Here is an 18,483-nt window from a genome sequence, read left to right as displayed (position 1 = left end):
ACCCCGATGTGGGACTCAATCCCAGATCCTGGGATCACCACCTGAGCTGAAGGCAGGCACCCAACCACTGAGCCACCCAGGGATCCCACTCCAGGAGTTTTATAGCAAAAGAAACCAGTCCCATGTTATCCGATTTTGGGGAAGAATCTGCTGGCATGAGGTCAGAGTGTCAGACACACATGCCCTGGGTGTGGGGGTCCAAGGCCCTGGATCTGGTGGCCTGCCTGGTCTCTGGGCTTCCTTTCTGCTCGGAGGAGGCTGCTGTCATGAAGGGAGCATGCACTCCTCCCCTGTGTCACATGCAGAGATGACTCCCATGAAGGAGCACAGCCCTCATCAGGTTTTGGGAGCCTAGCCTTTCCTCCTGCTCTGTGAGTGGGAGGTGCTCATGGTGTCTGGGACCTGGTCTGCTGAGTCTGGACCAGGGTCTCATATTGCTGACCCGTTCTCCTTGGGTCTTGAACATTATTTCTCTGAGTTGCTGTAAATTCCAGGCAGAACCCTGGCCTATTTGGGGTTTGGACGGGCTGGAGGCAAAACCTGCAAACACAAGGGTGAAGGTAACAGCGGTCTGTCATATATTACTATTTTGAGTTCACTAGATACAATACACAAACATTTATAAAATTTCATAAATTTGTAAATATTTTGTTATTAGGTGGCTAACTACGCACAAATGTCGTGTCCCATGCTGCTCTGGAATGCTGTCTTTCTCGTATCTGTCTGGCTGGAGCCCCGGCTCTGGCTCAGTATGTGCTCTCCAATGATTGGTCCCCAGTAAGTCCTGGATGACTCACTGTAACACAAGTAAATAACAAAACAGTAACCATCCTTCAGTAAGTTGAAAATTCACCTAGTTTACCCTTCTGTCAGCTGGAAAGGCATGATGATGACAGTCACCAGGAACATCTGAGCAGCTAAATGCTAATCGTATATGGAGCACTTGCCTCGTGCCACCATCTTTGTTGCAGCATCTCTGTCAACATAGCATTGGAGTTCAGCATCCCTTCAAAAATTTCTCTTTGATTCATGTTGACTGCATGAGGTGTTATTATTTATGTTTCCTTTGCATGGAAGAGCAGTTTTTAAAATGTTTTTATTTATTTTATTTGAGAGAGAGAGAGAGAGAGAGAGAGAGCGCTGGCGTGCAAGCATGGGGAAGGGCAGAGGGAGAGGGAGAGAGACTCTCAAGCAGACTCCCAGCTGAGTGTGCAGCCTGACACAGGGCTCAACCTCACCATCCTGCAGTCACGACCTGAGCCGAAACCAAGAGGGGGTGCTTAACTGACTGAGCCACCCGGGCACCCCGGAAGAATACTTTTTTGAATGAAGTTGAATGATTAACTTACCATAGGAATCTAGAAAGTGACAGCTCCAGAGGCATCACAGACACAGACCCTGTGTTTGTGACTTATCAGTACTGGCCAGAAGGGCAAGGGACAAAAATTTCTGGGAGGATATGCTTGGCCCTTGCACAGCTGTTCTTTCCCACCCTTTACATTCTATTTCATAATTCTCACTCAGTACACCTACTCTCTCTGTTCCCACCAGAGTTTATTAGTACGCTTTCAGTGTCTCCGCCTCGACATCTTTACTCCATCATTTCATCACCCGGATGTTCTCTCCATCCTTCAAAGTCCAGGTCAAATTCCCACTCCTCCCCTCCCCCTCCCTCCCTTCTTCCTCCCCCCTCCCCACTCACCCCCTTTCCCCCTCCCCCCTTCTTCCCTTTAGGAAGAATTCTACAGAACATTCCAGTCTGAGGTCTTCTACTGGTTAATAATGAAATGAACCTGTTTTGTCACTGGTACCTCAAGTCCATGGGCTCTCTCATCCCTTGAACCCCAGGTTGGGCCAGCTGACATACTGAGCTACCGATAGGAGCAGGAAACGAGGATTAGAAAAATGAGGATGATCATCTTGCAGCCAGTAGCTAAGGGGCGATTAAATGAGATTATATTAATAGCTGACAGTTATTGAAGGCTTGCTGGATACCCATGTAAGCTACCATATATTTTGTACATATTATCTCATTAGTTCTCCTAATAACCCTGTGGAGAAGTTTTATCATCCTTATTTTACAGTTGAAGAAACTGAGGTTCAGTGAAGTTATATAACTTGCCTAAGGTCAGACAGCTAAGAAAGGATAGGTCTGGCATCACACCTGGGAAAACTGGGCCACAATATACCTGCTACCATACCTGGGACACCATAGTGGTGGGGAATGGGGATGCTTGGTGCTTTAGACAGACCATGCTACACCCAGGCACAGTCAGTTGTTTTTGTGAAACTTGCCAACTGCAGAGTTTATATTCTGAAATTTCCCTCTTGTATTTGAATTGACCATGAATGAGGCACTCCATATAGGATGGTAAAGAGGACACTCTTTGAGAACATGGGAGGAGGGGTGGGCCTCAGGAGTGTAGCATTTAATGGAAATATCTCTTACTCTATGTGTGCGTATATATATATACACATATATATGTATATACATACACACACATATATACACATGTATATATATGTATATGTATGTATATACATATATATATTTTATATATATATATATATATATTTTTTTTTTTGTAAATAAATCCTTGGATCATAGTTTTGAATAGTCAGTCTGTAGTGTGTTAGCCTGTGCTGGTCAGGGGGCCATATTTGGTTTTGCCATGATGCCCATACTGGTGACTTAGAGTTGAAGGCTACTGGTCTTCTCACAATTCTTCCTGTCAGGTAGAGGGAGTTTTGAATCTAGAGAATGGTGTTATATCTGAGCTTCTCCCATCAGAGGAGTAGTTTTGCCCTCAAGGGGAGTGCCATGTGTTTTAACTGAGAATCAGCCCCAACAAGGACTCAGAGCTCTCTCTTCTGTTCCCCCTCAGGGCATCAATTGAAGAGAAATATGGCAAAGACCTTCTCAACCTCTCTAGGAAGAAGCCCTGTGGACAGTCGGAGATCAAGTAGGTGCCACGCTTCTTTCCAGGTTCCAGGTTGATCAATGGTGCCAGGAGCCCCCATCGCTTCAGCAGACAGAGCTGGCCAGTGGGGTGAAGTGTGTTGGATGAAACAGTTTTTCGTAGTTTTTTTTTCTCCCTTATTCTCAGTTGTGAAAAATACAGAAAAGTAGAAGTCTCAAATGGACTGTGAAGCCACAAACCATGAGTAAAACTTTCTAGATTTTCACTGAAGTCTTTTTCTATATATACTTTTTCATAGGAAGTATTATACTATATATAATTTTATACTAGGCATTTAATAGAGGGACTTATGCACACATACTCACATGCATGCACACTTGTTTGTGACAATTCTGAGACAGAGTCTTTGCGCCATTTTATACTTCTCGTAACTGATGTGAGGTGTCTGTACAATTATATATTCTACTATCACTCACTGATACAGAAATGGCCTTAGGACTCCCTCTCTCTCATCTGCAGGACTGGCTTCGTGGGCAGTCATACAGGAGCCCACGCTTCGAAGAGCTTCCTAATAGGTTTGATGCTCTTTGCCATCCCCATTTTGAAATTCTGATTTATAAACAAGGGGCCCCACGTTTTCATTTTGCAGTGGACCTCACAAATTCCATAGCCCATCCTACTCATATGGAAATTTCTAGATTCCTTCTCTGAAGTAAGCATATTGAGGGAGGCTTGGGAGAAATAATTTGGGGTAGACTTTTGCAGGCCTCTGCAGTCCTAATCACATTACACACTGACCTGCATTCTGCTTTGATTGATGAATGAATGACAAAGAAGGTGATCAGGAGCCACGCTTTGAACCCTTCCTTTATTGGTTTGTACCTACATTTCTAATGATCATACTTTAAAGAAGGACCAGTATTCTTATGAGAAAGGGACCATAACTCCTTTTATACGATTGGGGGAAATGAAGCGTAAGGAAGTTTAGCATTTTGCTCTACCCCAGTGGACAGTGGAGAATTTATAATGCCCGTGCCTTGGGATTGAGAGAGGAAGAAAGAGGAGACAGTGAGCTGCAAAAGTCTTGATCCTTTGCTGTCCTCCCAAGCTCATGGGCAAAGATGAATCTACAGGCTGTGAGATGCGGGCAGAGAGAAGCGTGCGGTGGTATTATAATAAGACTGTACAGCCAGTTTCCAGAACTGAAATTATATATGTGCTTCTTTTTTTAGCACCCTGAAGCGGGCCCTGGAAGTCTTCAAGCAGCGTAAGTGATTCTCTAAACTGTATTTGCAAGATCCAGGACCCTGGGATCATGATCTGAGCCAAAAGCAGACACTTAGCCCACTAAGCCACTCAGGAGCCCCTCTCTTTCTTTCTTAATTTGCAAAGATGCACATATACATAGAAGTGAGTTTTTATATAAATGAGATCATACTACACCTATCTCTACAATTTGTTTTTCTTAACAATATTCTCTAAGCATCTTCCCATTTCAGATCATTTAGCTGTGCCTCATTCTTGCACATTTGAAAGTTTTGAGAGGTCCCTGGCTGGCTCAGTTAATGGAGCATGTGACTCTTGATCTCATGGGGTTGTGAGTTGAAGCCCCACATTGGGTGTAGAAATCACTTAAAAATGAAATCTTTTAAAAAAAAGAAAGTTTTGATCCTACACAATGCCATACTTCTCCCAGAAGAGTTGGACTGATTTTTCCCTCCACTGAAAGTGCTGTTTTTCCCCCATGCTTGCCAAAATGAAGAATTTTCACACTTTAAAAAATTTCCCCAACTGAAAAGCAAAAAATTATATACTTCTAGGGTTTTCAAGTTTTTTATTTTTTTCAGTAGCTTTAAGGCTGAATACATTTTCAAATGTTTATTGTCATTTAGCCAATCTTTTAAAAAATGTCATGTTTTTAACCAATTTTCTTATACTGGAATATATATTTTTTTCTTTTGATTTGTGAAAGCTCTTATGACATAGCTATTTACTCTTTGTTATATAAATTACTGATATTTTTCCAATTTGTCATGTATCTTTGAACCTTGCTTAAGGTTATTTTGACACACACAAGTTTAACATTTTTTCTTAGGTTAGATCGGTCCAAAATTTAGCTTTAATGTCATACTTCAATTTGTTTTCTTAGAATCAGTAAAATAAGAGTTTTGTTGTGGTGGTTATAAAGGGAAGCCATGCTCATTGCAAAGATCTTAGAAAATAAGGGGAAAAAATCACCAATAGTCTTTCTATCTAGAAATAACTATCAATAGCCAAAATTCCCATGCATGACCTTTATTACCAATGCTCAGGCCCATGTTAGAGATGGAAAGACTGTCAGAGTCATCTAATGAGAAATAAGTATTGAATTTGAAATTGCAGTGGGTTTAGTGATGTCTTCTAGCACGTAAGCTCCATGAGCTGGGGCCTTGTCTGTTTGTCTTCCCAGCCCTGGGCACACACTAGGGACACACACACTGGGCACACACACACACTCCTTCCATGGTAGGAGGCTAAGCTAAAGATTTTCTAGCTTTGGTCTTGGTGGCCAGGGCAATGCTGGCACATGGAAGGGCTCAAGAAATGTGGTGACCAAGTGAAGTAGGTTCGTTTTACCGCTTGCTCCAGTATTTTGTGTACACATTTTGTGTAGTTTTGTATATTTGAATTCAACATTTGTCGATCTTGTTTATTGTTTTTTCTTTTTGTTTTAAAAATTATTTTTGCAGAGATAGACAGTGTGGCACAATGTCACATTCAGCTTGCCCAGACCCTAAGAGAAGAGGCCAGGAAGATGGAAGAATTCAGGGAGAAGCAAAAGCTACAACGGAAAAAGGTTGGATTTGCATCTGTGTTAAGATGTTGCTTTTCCTATGGCAGAAAACTGCAGGCTCATTTGTTCGCCAAACTCCTTGGCTCATTCCTATCTTCATGCAGCCATGTTCTTCTTTTAACCTATGAGATTATTTATCGGGAAGCCATGTGGAGACCCAGTCTAGATGGTCAGTTCTCTTTGAATTCTTGCAGGATTTAGGGGTCTGGCCTGCCTTCCTCTTCTTTTCATATCTGCTGCCACTATTCAGACTGTGACTGGCAAAGGGGAGCCCCGAGTCTTCAGTAGAGTCTTGGGCATTTGACCTGGAGGGGCTCCCAGACCACACTCCCTCCTGGACGAGGCAGTAAGGGAAGGATAAGATGTGGAGAAGACTCACATTCTCCCAGAGACCATGTAGTCCAAATGCCCTGTTTTACAAATAGGGAGACCAAGGCCCTGGGAAATCCAAGTCCTTTTTGTCTTCAGATCAAGTGTACATAGGCTCTTTTCCATTGATGAAATTTACTCTGTCCAACTACATGGAAGGAGATGGAGTTAGCAGGAGTTAATAAAACTGGCAAACATTTAAGAAGTTATAAGGATCAAGAAAAGAAGTCCAGATTTATAGCAGTAAAGTGTTCCTTAGACTAGACCAGCCACTATTCTGACTCCTTTCTATTTTGTTCCTAAATGACTTATATATTCAGGTTAGCCTGAATAGGCCCTTCTCCAATTTCCTTTTTTATATCTGGTCTATAAGATTGGAACCTCAGCTTCACAAGGGCACAAGCTCCTTCCTATTTGGCATCCAAAGATTTCTAGCCAGGTCTCCCCAGATAGCTTTGCATGGACTTTTTGGAAATCCATCTTCATCCTGGCTCCTGACCATTGGAAGGTCATTGTCGAATAGTAAAGCATCCAGCTGTTAAGGCTGATTCTACTCGTACATCAGTCTTAGCAACTTTCCCTGTGGTTCTAAGTCAGAGTCTAATTGCAGCTTCTTTGGTGACCACTAGGCATGTGGCAGCATCTTAAAAGCCTGACTGCCTTCATCTGTTGTCATTTCCTGAGCTGCTCCTACAGCTGTGCCTCTTGTTAGGAAGGAAGGGTGGAAACTAACATTTAAAGAACACCGTATTGAGTGGTTTTATACACACTCATGCTTCATGTATCAGGTTTGAGAAGGGTATCTGGCTTCAGATATTTTTCAGACCATAAATACTATGGGTATTACACCCACCCATTGGATAGTCACACTGTTTTTGGCTGACATTGCCAACCTTGCCCAAAAATTGAATCAAAATTTTTCAGGGGTAAAATGCCTTAGACGATCAGAGTCACTGAGTACGTGATTTCCGATAAGAGGAGCAGAGGGTCATTTCCTCATGTTCCCAACTGCCTTCGGTAGCCTTGGTCATTTCAGGGAGAGTTTTGTTGGTTTTGCAAGGCTTCTGGAACTTCCCCTCCTAACAAGTTACAAAGACCAAATTCTCGTAGCTAGAAGAATGTGTTCTGAATTTTGTTAAGTAAGCGAGGAGCCAGTGTTCAATCCGCTGCTGTCTTCCCAATTTCCTATGTTCTGTGGGCTCTCTATAGCAGGAAAATGCCTTCTGAGCTTTCTTGGAGAAGCCCAAAGTTTATTAATAAATTTGTAGTTCTTTGTGTCACAGTGAACTCTGGTTTGTACCACTTCCGTATTTAGATACTTTTTTTTTTTTTAATCAAACTTTGGGAGAAAATGTGTCAATGGTAACTTCTCATTTTCACTGGCCAAACCCTGCCTGCCTTGGTCTTCCACTTTTTAGAAATTAAGCCATTTCCACTTATTGGGGAAAGCCATCAGCTGGTTCCTTTTAGTAGCTTGGAGGAGGGGAGGTGCAAGTAGAATGGCTGATCAGAAGTTAATGGTGTACTCACTTAAACAACTAGATTTCTGTGGGTGGTGAACGATACAGACATGGTCACCTTTCCTTCATGGAGTGTAGAGCATGCCAGAGACTGATGTGACATGGCCATCATGATAAAGTGTGATGAACCTTAACTAATAGGGAAGATGAGGATCCCACCTGAGCATGTGGTAGGGACATCTGACCTCATCAGGGAGGCTGGAAGGCCTCCTGGGGGAAGATCTTTTAGCTTGTCCCTTGAAGGGACAGCACACGGTCAGGAACTCTCCTCTGGTGCCCACATTCCATTCTACACTCTCAGCTAAGATTGCGAGGATCAGGGCAGAATGTTGCTCTGCCTGTGTAGTGAGCAACCTCTGAAGAAAGGAACTTCCTGAGTGATGCAGAATGACCGGCTTTCTGAATACAGTCTGAATGTGGACAGACAGACAAACAGACCACTAAGCAGCTATTCCAATAATTTACCACAGGGGCATTTGGGTCCTTTATAATATCCCATCCTTCTTTACCTCACCCTCTTGCTTTTCCCCACCTTAGACCAGAGGTGATAGTTCTTGCACTACTTTGTACTATCAATAATACAACAATTAGATTTCCATTGGGTTTGGCCATAGAAGACCTGCCATGAGTAGGTCACTCTGTATGTGAATATGAACATGAGGAGATTTTAATCAAAGTGATGTAGCAGACAGAGCTGGACTTGGTGTCACTGGATGGCCTGGATCAATATCACCCCTTGGGCCCTGGGGATCATACCTGTCAGGTTAGAGCCAGACTTCCTCTCTTGGGTCCTGTTCACATACAGATGCCTTCCTGGAAGGCAGAGAGGAAGAGGAAGGGAGAAGGTCTGGTTAATGAGACTTTATAGCCACCTGAGAGGTGCTTGAAGCAGGTGTTACATGCAAGTTGGACATAAGGAGGCCTGGCTGGGGCCTTAGACTATAAAATAATAACAGCTCCCAAACTGGAAGGATGGCAGTGTGTATATTTGGACTGGAAAGGACCATGGACTAGACCAACATTGCTAACTGATCTGCTCCATGGAGCCTGGGAAAATTAGAAACCATTGACAAATAAACCCAGCTCCTCCCCCTGGCAAAGGTACACAGGCACTCATGTGAACTTCACAGCTTCCTGTCTGTGATGGCAAGGACCTTCCCGGGAGTCTTTGCATGTGGGGTTCATGTCTGTTCTCTGTGTCTACAGTGTCTTCACTATTAGCAGATGCATGGCCACCTCTTGGTCCCTCAATTTCAGCTGGGCTAGATGACTTCTTGGTTCTCTGAAGACCTCTGACCCACCCACCCTCAGGGGAATTTCATGTATTCTTCAAAATTTATATTTGAAGTTACACATCCCAAACATTCCATTCAGATATCTTGAAAATCTATACAACCATGTTTGTGTTGGTAACACACAAAAATTTAATTGTCTAGAAGAAAGGGAAACCACATTTGAATATCATTTGCAATATTACTATTTTGCATTATATATTTTTGCACAAGAGCAGTGCCATAGTTCACTTTGAATTATTGCATCTCTCAGTCTTTTATAAACCGATTTGGTTTTATGGAGCTATCATAAGGGATTAGGGTAGTGATTAGAGGTTAGGGTTTTGTTTTTTTTAATATTTTATTTATTTATTCATGAGAGACACAGAGAGAGAGAGAGGCAGCCCCCTTTGGGGAGCCTTGATGCAGGACTCTATCCCAGGACCCAAGAATCACTCCCTGAGCCAAAGGGAGACACTCAACCACTGAGCCACCCAGGCGTCCCAGTGTTAGGGGTTTCATAAAGCTATCATAAGAGGTTAGGGCAATGATTAGGAACAAGAGCACAGGAGTCAGCCTGTGTCCAAATCTCAATTCTGTTACTTGCTTGGGTAAGTTAATCCACCTCAGTTTACTGTCAAGAAAATGGGGATAAGAATACTCAGAGTCATTGTGATGCATGAAAACCACTTAGCACATAGTAATATCTGATAAATGAGAACTACTATTACCTCTGAGACCTACGTTTTTATTATTTGCTTCATTATTTTGTGTAGTGAAAGTGTTAAGATCACAGCCACAAGAAAGAAATTGCTCCCAATTGAACTCAACAGAGTCCCTTTCCTGGATTAGATGGAGTAAAGGAACACCTTCTAACTCTCCTTACGCACTTCTTTCCTTCATACTGCCTGGGCTCCTTGCTGATTAAGAGTTTGCCATTTCTGGATGCTGACATAGGTTTACAGAAGAAAGACCTCTTTTAAAATATGAATGGTGCTTTAACAAAAGTCTCAAAATCCTTTTTGAAACCTAAATTCCTTCAATCCAGATTTCCTGAAGACCCAGTTCCAAGGATCAGTGATTTTGAATGGTGGCTGCTCAAGTTCAAAGGCAGGTCTCCCCGTTAACCAGCCATAAGACCTGGGCTAGGTTGTTCAGCCTCTCTGCTACACTTTCCTCATTTGTGCAATGGGGATAATTAATAGCACACATACCTTCCAAGTGTGTGAGGACTAAGTGAGATAGTTCACATTGAACACATAGTCCTCAAGGTAACTTGTGGTTAACAGTAATTTTTTCTTTCTTTTCTTTTTTTTTTTAATTAACTGTGCTTTGTCCTTTCTTCACAGACAGAGCTTTTAATGGATACTGCCCATAAACAAAAGAGCTTACAGTTCAAGAAAACCATGGATGTGAGTCTCTTTATTTATTTATTTATTTTTAAGGGATTATATTTATTTGAAGGAGAGAGAGAAAACAAGTGAGGGGAAGGGAGAGGGAGAAGCAGACTCCCCACTGAGCAGAAAGCCTCACTCGGGCTGGATCCCAGGACCCTGAGATCATGACCTGATCTGAACAAAACCAAGAGTCAGACTCTTAACTGGCTGAGCTACCCAGATGCCCCCTGAGTCTCATTTTATTGCCTTCTTTATGTCATGGTGACATTTTCTGAAATCCTGTGCTGTGTAGGAGTGTATTCCTGGAAATAACATTTTAATAATTTTTTAAAAAGATTTTTATTTATTTATTCATGACAGACACAGAGAGAGAGAGAGAGAGGCAGAGATTCAAGCAGACAGAGAAGCGGGCTCCATGCAGGGAGCCTGATGTGGGATTCGATCCTGGGTCAAAGGCAGGCGCTAAACCGCTGAGCCACCCAGGCGTCCCAATATTTAAATAGTATTACTCATTACTGCAGTGTTTTGGGGAGACAAAAACCCTTAGAAGTTTGACTTTCCTTCTTTTTAAGGCCTTGGAAAGACTGAGGATAAAATTAGATAGAGGAAACAAAATAACAGGGCCTTTCTGGTAACCTGAGAAAATCTATTTAAATATTTCAGGCCAAGACCAAGGCATCTATACCCCCCATAGCACCATTTATCTTGTTGGATTTGAGCTTTTTTCCTGTGACTATTTTGAATCTTGATTTCTTACCTATTTTACTGAGTGACCCCTTCCTGTTTCAAGATCTGAAAACTATAAAAGCCTTACTTAACTAATTTATTTAAAAAACACTTAACAAGACAGAGCTAAGATAAATTGCTAGAGCCCTCACTCTAGCTTTTATGAATCTGTTCACTTGGACACAGTGAACTCTGGTTTTGCAACATCTGTGACTCCATATCTGTACAGAGGTATCATGATATACTCTGACTATGACATGGTATCTGGTAACCCAGTTACAAAAGAAAATGTCACCATGTTGATGGCATGTGTGGTCTCTTCTGCATCATTTTTTCCCGTGATGCACAGCACCTCAAAAGTAACTGATAAATAGGGAGTGATGTTAATGTAATCACAGAAATTGTGTTGGACAGCAAATTTGTTCTCAGACGTTCTATGTTTTGAGCAGTCTAGGGTGAGATTTCTCACAATTGAAGGGAAAGCCTTAGTGAAATATAAGTTTCTTGACTCTCTCTTCTACCTACATGAAGAGCCATATCAGTGTTATAAATTTTGCTTGGACTGTCAAAAGTGATTTAGAAAACTCAAGAGAAAGGAAGACTATTATATTTACTCAGTTTTTGCTTACTGTGTCTTTTTTTTTTCCCTCTTGATGTTTCAAGGTTCCTTCTTTTATAGCTTCCTTTTGCTTAGAGAATTTTTTTTTGGTAGGCTCCGTGCCCAGTGGGGGCTTGAACTCACAACCTTGAGATCAAGTGTCACAAGCTCTACTGACTGAGCCAGCCAGGCACTCCCAGAGAATTTCCTTTAGCCATTCTACAGAATGGTCTGCTAGCAACAAATACTCTGAGTGTTTTTTCATCTGAAAGTGTCTTGATTCCCCTTCCAGTGTTAAAAGCTATTTTCACTGGATATGGGATTATGTGTTGACAGTTCTTTTCTATCAGCACTTGAAAATGTGCCACTTTCTTGTGGCCTCTGTGGTTTCTGATAAGAAAGCTACTGTAATTAAAATTGGTTTTCCCTTATTAGTAAAGTGCCAATTCTGTTTATGTTGGTTTGTTTGCTTGTTTGTTTTTTAGTTTTCAGAAGTTTACCTATGGGTCTTGTCATGGATTTCTTTGGGCTTATTTTGTTTGGGGTTTGTTCAACTTCTTGAATCTGTAGGTTTACATCTTTTGTCAAATTTCAGAAGTTTTCAACTATTTGTTTCTCCAAGTGTTTTCTCAGCCCATTCTCCTCTTCTTGGATTGCAAGGACACAAGTGTTAGATCTTTTGTTATGGTGCAAAAGATCCATGAGGCTCTAAGCATTTTTTTTTTTCAGCCTATTTTTCTCTTTGTTGTTCAGATTAGGTAATTTCTATTGTTCTATCTTCCAGTTCACAGACTTGTTCTTCTATCTCTTCCATTTTTTTTTTATCTATTCCATTTTTAAGCCCATCCACTGAGTTTTTTATTTTTATGAGTGTATTTTTTTTTTTTAGTTCTAAAATTTCCATTTGGTTCTTTAAAAAGCATTTTTTTAGATGATTTTATTTATTTGAGAGAATGAGAGACAGAGAGCACACAATTGGGGCGAGGGACAAGCAGACTCTTGGCTGAACATGGAGCCCAATGCAGGGCTTGGTCCCAGGCCCCCAAGATCATGACCTGAGCCAAAGTCAGACATTTGACTGACTGAGCCCCCAGGCACCCTACCGTCTGGTTCTTCTTTGTATCTTCTCTGCCTTTGCTGAGCTTTTCTATTTCTTTGCCAAGACCATCTATATTTCATTTATTTTAAGTGTGTTTTTAATTGCTTGTTGAATATATTTATGATGGCTGCTTTAGAATCTTTGTCAGATAATTCTAACAATCTCTGTTATCTTGATGCTGGCAACTTTTAATGGCCTTTTTTTTTTTTCCCCCAATTTCAGATCTTCCTCATTCTTGGCATGATGAGTGATAGTCATTTGATTTTCGACATTTTAGGTATTATATTGAAAGACTCTAGGTCTGATTTAAATCTCTGTTTTAGCTGGCTTACTCTGACACCATTCTAGCAGAGGGCAGTGAGGTACTGCCTCATTACTCCTTTATGGGGGTAAAAAAATCTAGCCTCCACTGAAAGCACAGTGTGGCTCTGTAACTTAAAGTTCTAAGTTCTGAGCTTCCACTAGACTTCTCTGACACCACCCCAGCAGACAGGGGGTGGACACTTGGAGGTGGGGTGGTTGAAGTCCAGATTGCCCACATGGTTTCCACTGGCACCGTGTGTAGGGCTGTGTTACCTCCCAGTGGGAATGAAAGTTCCAGTTCCCTATTTGTTCCTCTCTGACACTACCACGTCAGGGAAGTTGGGCATCTCATTATAGCTTGGTGAGAGTGGAAGTCTAGATGGCCTTTCTTGGATGTGTGGGAGTGAGACCACACTCATTTTAGGTGGTGTTTAGCTGCAGTAGGATGGTTACTTTCTAAAGGTTTCTCTCCTCAACACTGTCCCTTTTCTGGTCTTTTGGCTAGAGAAGGCAGGTTTTTGTTGGGACTTGTGTCTATGCTTGTTGTCATTCCCTCATTGCTTGGCTTCCTTGGCACTCAGTCTGCAATATATGAGGCAAAAAGAAAACCCAGAGAACTTACATGTAGGTCATCCTTCTGAGACCAGAGTCTAACCAGGTTACCCTCTTCTCTCTACTTTTCAGAGTCTTATTTATTTATTTATTTATTTAAAAGATTAGAAAAAAAAGATTTATTTATTTATTCATGAGAGACACACAGAGAGAGGCAGAGACACAGGCAGAGGGAGAAGCAGTCTCCATGCAGGGAGCCCGATATGGGACTCAATCTCAGGATCCTGGGATCACGCCCTGGGCCGAAGGCAGGCACTCAACCACTGAGCCACCCCGGTGCTCCAAGGAAAAAGATATCTTTAAAAAATATCTTATACATGGTTTCAAGAGAGATGATAAATGGGGGAAAATATTTGTAACTTATATAAATTATAGCCAGGTAGTATTCCTAATATGGACTGAGCTCTTAAAAACCAATGAAAATAAAGAATGCTCCAACAGAAAGTGGGTAAAAGTCATGAAGTAGAAAGACTAGACCATCTTAGTGGTCATGAAATATAAATACAAATAAAACAACTTTATGCTAACATTTTCTCCTCTAGTCTTAGAAAAGTCAGGCATATTGTCTAAGTTTGGTATTGGTGAGAGTGAGGAAATTTACTCCACATAACTGCTGGTGGGAGTTTCAGTTGGTGTGGTCATTTTGGAAGGAAGTTAGATACATACATATTCTTTCACCAAACAATTACACTTTTAGGTATTTGACCTTTGTAAATAAATTCATACTATCCAAAATAAAATCAGCATATTTTTATGTTACAAAAAAATGGGAAACAAGATAAATGTCCACCAATAGAGAGACAGCTAAAATTATGGTGTGTGTGTGTGTGTGTATTTACAACCATTAAAGTGTTCAGCTACAGGGCTCATGCTTGATATAGAGAAATGTCTCACATATTGTTACAAAGGAAATTGTTGCATGAACAGCTCGTGTGCTTGTAATTATGAAAAATTATGACATTTCTGTGTGTGTGTGTAGTGTATATAGGGAATTCTTTGGTTGTTTACTGAAAGGTTAACCCCAACTGAATTGCAGAAGAGATACCAAGAAATCCAAGAACGCGCATGAAATATTTGATGAGCACAAACCATCTCTGCAAATGAGTCTTCATTCTTTTTTTTTTTTTTTTTTTTTTTTGAGTCTTCATTCTTAATCAAGCAGTTTTCAGGGGCCAACATTTTTATTTATTAGCTGATTGGCAGCTTTGTTACGCTTGAACAAGTTAAATCTTTGCTTCAATAGTTGAAACAGAAAATGCTCTGATTCACTAACTATAGTTTGAGAACTGTTTTCACTCTCATGGTAGTAATGTTAGCCCCTGCTAGACCATGGCCTACTTTTAAAGTACCTAAAACAGAACTCTTTAAATCAAAAAGGAACATTGCTGTGCTTAAGTGTCAGAATTGATGGAATTGATGCCCTCTCCACTAGAGTGGAGAGGGCATCACTTACTATGGTGGGCACGTTAGAATATCAAAGTGTCATTGTAATTACCATGGCCAAGTGATTGCATCTAAGTTTTGAGGCTTATATTATATAAATATTGGGTTGTACATCTAACAGTTACATACGTATTTTCATTGTACCTATTTCAAATCACATCTTTTGTTTCTGTCATCTTTTAAATCTCATGTACTTTGTATTGCCCAAATAGGAGTTATTACTTCCTTGATCAGGTCGGCACCACATGCATAGTTTGGAAAAGGGCCAGAGAACCTCCCAAAAAGAGATAAGGAGGAGCATTTGCCCTCAGAGTGCCCACCACCTGGTGGTGATCCCAGCGTTAATCAGAGTGTCGTGTTCTTTGCTGGGCTTAGTGGGCTGGCATAGCTGCTTTGCAGGGTTGCATTCCACTTACCCGCTTTGGTTCTCTTTTGGCTTATAACAACAAAGGCAAAGAAGAACTATGAGCAGAAATGCCGAGACAAAGATGAAGCAGAGCAGGCTGTCCACCGGAGTGCCAACCTGGTAAACGTGAAGCAACAAGAAAAGGTACCTGGGGGAGCCGACAGCCTGAACAATCTGAAATTTATGTATTTGAAACTAAAACCGAGTTAATAATCTTAATTTAAAATGGAGCTGCATCCTAAGGTCCTGACAATATTCTCCTCCAGGCTACCAGGATCCTCTGAACCAGAAAGTCCCTTGTCACAATCTTGGGGTTTGGGGAGAGCTGGAGAAGTGTGGCCAGGGGTAAGGGAGAAGGGTGATAAGAAGTAGGGGAGGAGGTTTTGGTTTTTTTCTTCTTTCTTCAAAATGCAAGTATTCTTTGTAGCCAGGCCGCCTCCTGCTTGGGTATATAATCAGTTTTACATAATCTGAATAGAAGATTGTCAGCAAGAAGAGGTCAGGGGTATGTCTTTAGGAAAACACAGGGCATGGTGCTTGGTGGCTATTGCCCAATGGCCATAAGATTAGAAGGGAAGTTGAACAATTTGCTGAGAGAAACACAGGTAAGACGTGGGCTACATCGGGGGTGTCTTCACAGTCTTTGTTTTTAAGTCTGGTTTGCCTGTGGAGGCCTGGTTCAGTGTTTCTCCTCTCTCCTTCTTTGTCCTCACAGCTTTTTGTGAAACTGGCAACTGCGAAGACCGCAGTAGAAGACTCGGGTGAGGGGCTGCTCCCAGGGATGGGGGAGGATTGTTGTGGGGTTGACATTTGCAGAATCTGTCCAGGAAGGTTGTTTTATATACCCCACAGTAATGTGTGCACAGACAGTGGGGTGACAGAGATTATCAGGAGGGAAGAAGGGAGAGAGTGAGGGGGAGAGGGTATATTAGAACCTGGGAAAGTGAGAGGAAGCAAATGGGAACCCCCCCTTAGGTTGTGGGCCTTACTTGTAATTGAATCGTGGTGGTAATGGCGGGGTCATGGGCCAGCAGCTTTATAATCAAGTGCTCACTCTGATTTATTGGGAACATCTATCTAAAAAGCCCATTTCGGCCCTGCTGACTCTTTTCTGCTACGAAGGAAATAGCCAAGTTGTAAGGCCTTGTCATGGCTGAAATCTGAAATCTAAAACAAATGTTTGCAAAGCCTTCTAATCCCAGAGTACCTTGCAGGAGACAAGCCTCTCATGACCATGGTCACTTAAGTCTCTAAATCTAAAACCAAAGTAACTTGATAGTTCTCTTCTCCACACCTCTGGCTGGATCATTTTCCTGAAAATGGAAAGGCGTAGAAGCAATCAAGGCCAAATTAGCCAAAGAGAACCCTGGCTGAGGTTCCTGCCAGTCTTCTCTCTCCTTCTATGAACTATTTCTTGCCTTTTGCTTGATCCAGTGTCAGTGCTCAGAGCTCTGTGGGGCCCTGTGAGCTCACTGCCATTCCGGGGAGTGTCATTCACCATCTGGGGCTAACCGGGCAGTGGGTGTGTGAGCCCTGGTCCTGTGTGGTTTCTGAACCCAGGCCCCTCCCCTGCATTGCAGACAAAACGTACATGATGCAGATCAACACTCTGGACAAGGTCCGTGAAGACTGGCAGAGTGAGCACATCAAGGCCTGTGAGGTACAGGTGCTGGGGAGGGAGGGGTGGGTCTTCCTCGAGAATCTGGAGTGTCTACTCTGGCAGACCTCAGTTCTCATAGAATTGCCTGAGGGCAAATTCGAAATGAGAAGTTTCAGTGGAGGATGGAAGGAACTGAAGTTTTCCCCCCAGACCTCATCTTTCTGCTGCCTCCCAGTCCTGACCATTGTGTCCTACTCTGCTCAAGGACTTCCTCTGATGTTTGGTGAGCCCAAACACGCCATAGCGCAGTGAAGTAGCTAGGCGGGGGTGGGGTGGGGTGGGAGTGCGGGTTAGGTAATTAGCTTTCCAGAGCCTCACCTGACCTTGCTCTCCCATAAGGACTATGCAGACTGAAGGTGAGCAGGCTTTAGAAGTTTTTACTCTCCTTACACCTTTCATTTCACCAGTTCCCCACCCCCACTTCATTTTCAGCACAGGACCTCGCTTACAATTTCCTGGAGAAAATAGAGATGTAATCTGGAATCTTCCTCAAGCTTCTTTCAGCCTTCTATACTTTTTCTTACCAACACTTCTCAAAGTGAAGTCCCAGGACCTGTAGCATCAGCACCGCCTGGGAATTTGTTAGAGAGGCAGATTCTCAGACCAACTGCAGCCCTACTAAACAGAGAAGGTTGGATTGGGCCCAACCCTGTGTTACTAAATCCTCGGGTGATTCTTATGCAGATTAAAGCTTGAGAATCGCTGAGCTCCACCCCCCACCCTCTTTTTCTCCTGTTAGCTGCTCCTGCCCTGTCAAGAGCCCATGCCACGACCTGAGCTCTAGCTGCCATCATCCAGCTGTCTTTTCCTCATGCCCAAGCACAGCTGCCTTTATTGTGAACTTCTATCGTCATTTGCTGCACAACTCAGCTCATTCTTGGTTTTAAAATGTATGGGCTGTTGATTCCCATCTGCTACCCTCTCCTCTCTTCACAGCCAGGCTTCTTAAAGGAGCTGTCTTCACATCCTCATTGCCTTTGCCTTTCCCAGCCTTCTGGGTCTGGGGATCCCCACCCCCCACCCGCCCCACTCACTGCTGCTCACTGGAGGAACCAGTGATCTCCATGATGTGAGGTGCAGCAGGCTTTTGTAGTTCCTGATCTTATTTGACCTGTATCTACTGTCTAGTACTGTGGGTCACTGTCCCCCTCCTAAAGCACTCTTGTCTGCTTTACTTCCTTGACTCCACACTCATGGAAAAGCCTAGAATAAGACCCCCCTCCCCTTTTAAAGATTTTACTTATTTATTCATGAGAGACACAGAGAGGCAGAGACATAGGCAGAGGGAGAAGCAGGCTCCCTGAGGGGAACTTGATATGGGGACT

The 18,483-nt window shown here is 42.5% G+C and overlaps 1 protein-coding gene across 1 annotated transcript in view; it reads left to right on the top strand.

Annotated features, from left to right (window-relative positions):
* PSTPIP2 (proline-serine-threonine phosphatase interacting protein 2) overlaps window positions 1-18,483 on the top strand; it is a 67,838-nt gene that overhangs the window by 39,718 nt on the left and 9,637 nt on the right. Inside the window, exons 3-9 of the mRNA XM_041770055.1 lie at window positions 2,886-2,963; window positions 4,154-4,188; window positions 5,651-5,757; window positions 10,264-10,326; window positions 15,544-15,642; window positions 16,214-16,259; window positions 17,079-17,158. Of these exons, the coding sequence (XP_041625989.1) occupies window positions 2,886-2,963; window positions 4,154-4,188; window positions 5,651-5,757; window positions 10,264-10,326; window positions 15,544-15,642; window positions 16,214-16,259; window positions 17,079-17,158 (508 nt within the window). The remainder of the gene's footprint in view (window positions 1-2,885; window positions 2,964-4,153; window positions 4,189-5,650; window positions 5,758-10,263; window positions 10,327-15,543; window positions 15,643-16,213; window positions 16,260-17,078; window positions 17,159-18,483) is intronic.

This window comes from Vulpes lagopus, chromosome 1, assembly GCF_018345385.1.
Source record: "Vulpes lagopus strain Blue_001 chromosome 1, ASM1834538v1, whole genome shotgun sequence".
Classification (NCBI taxonomy): domain Eukaryota; kingdom Metazoa; phylum Chordata; class Mammalia; order Carnivora; family Canidae; genus Vulpes; species Vulpes lagopus.
The sequence above is the reverse complement of the archived record's forward strand: the minus strand, read 5'-3'. Positions and strand labels throughout refer to the sequence as shown.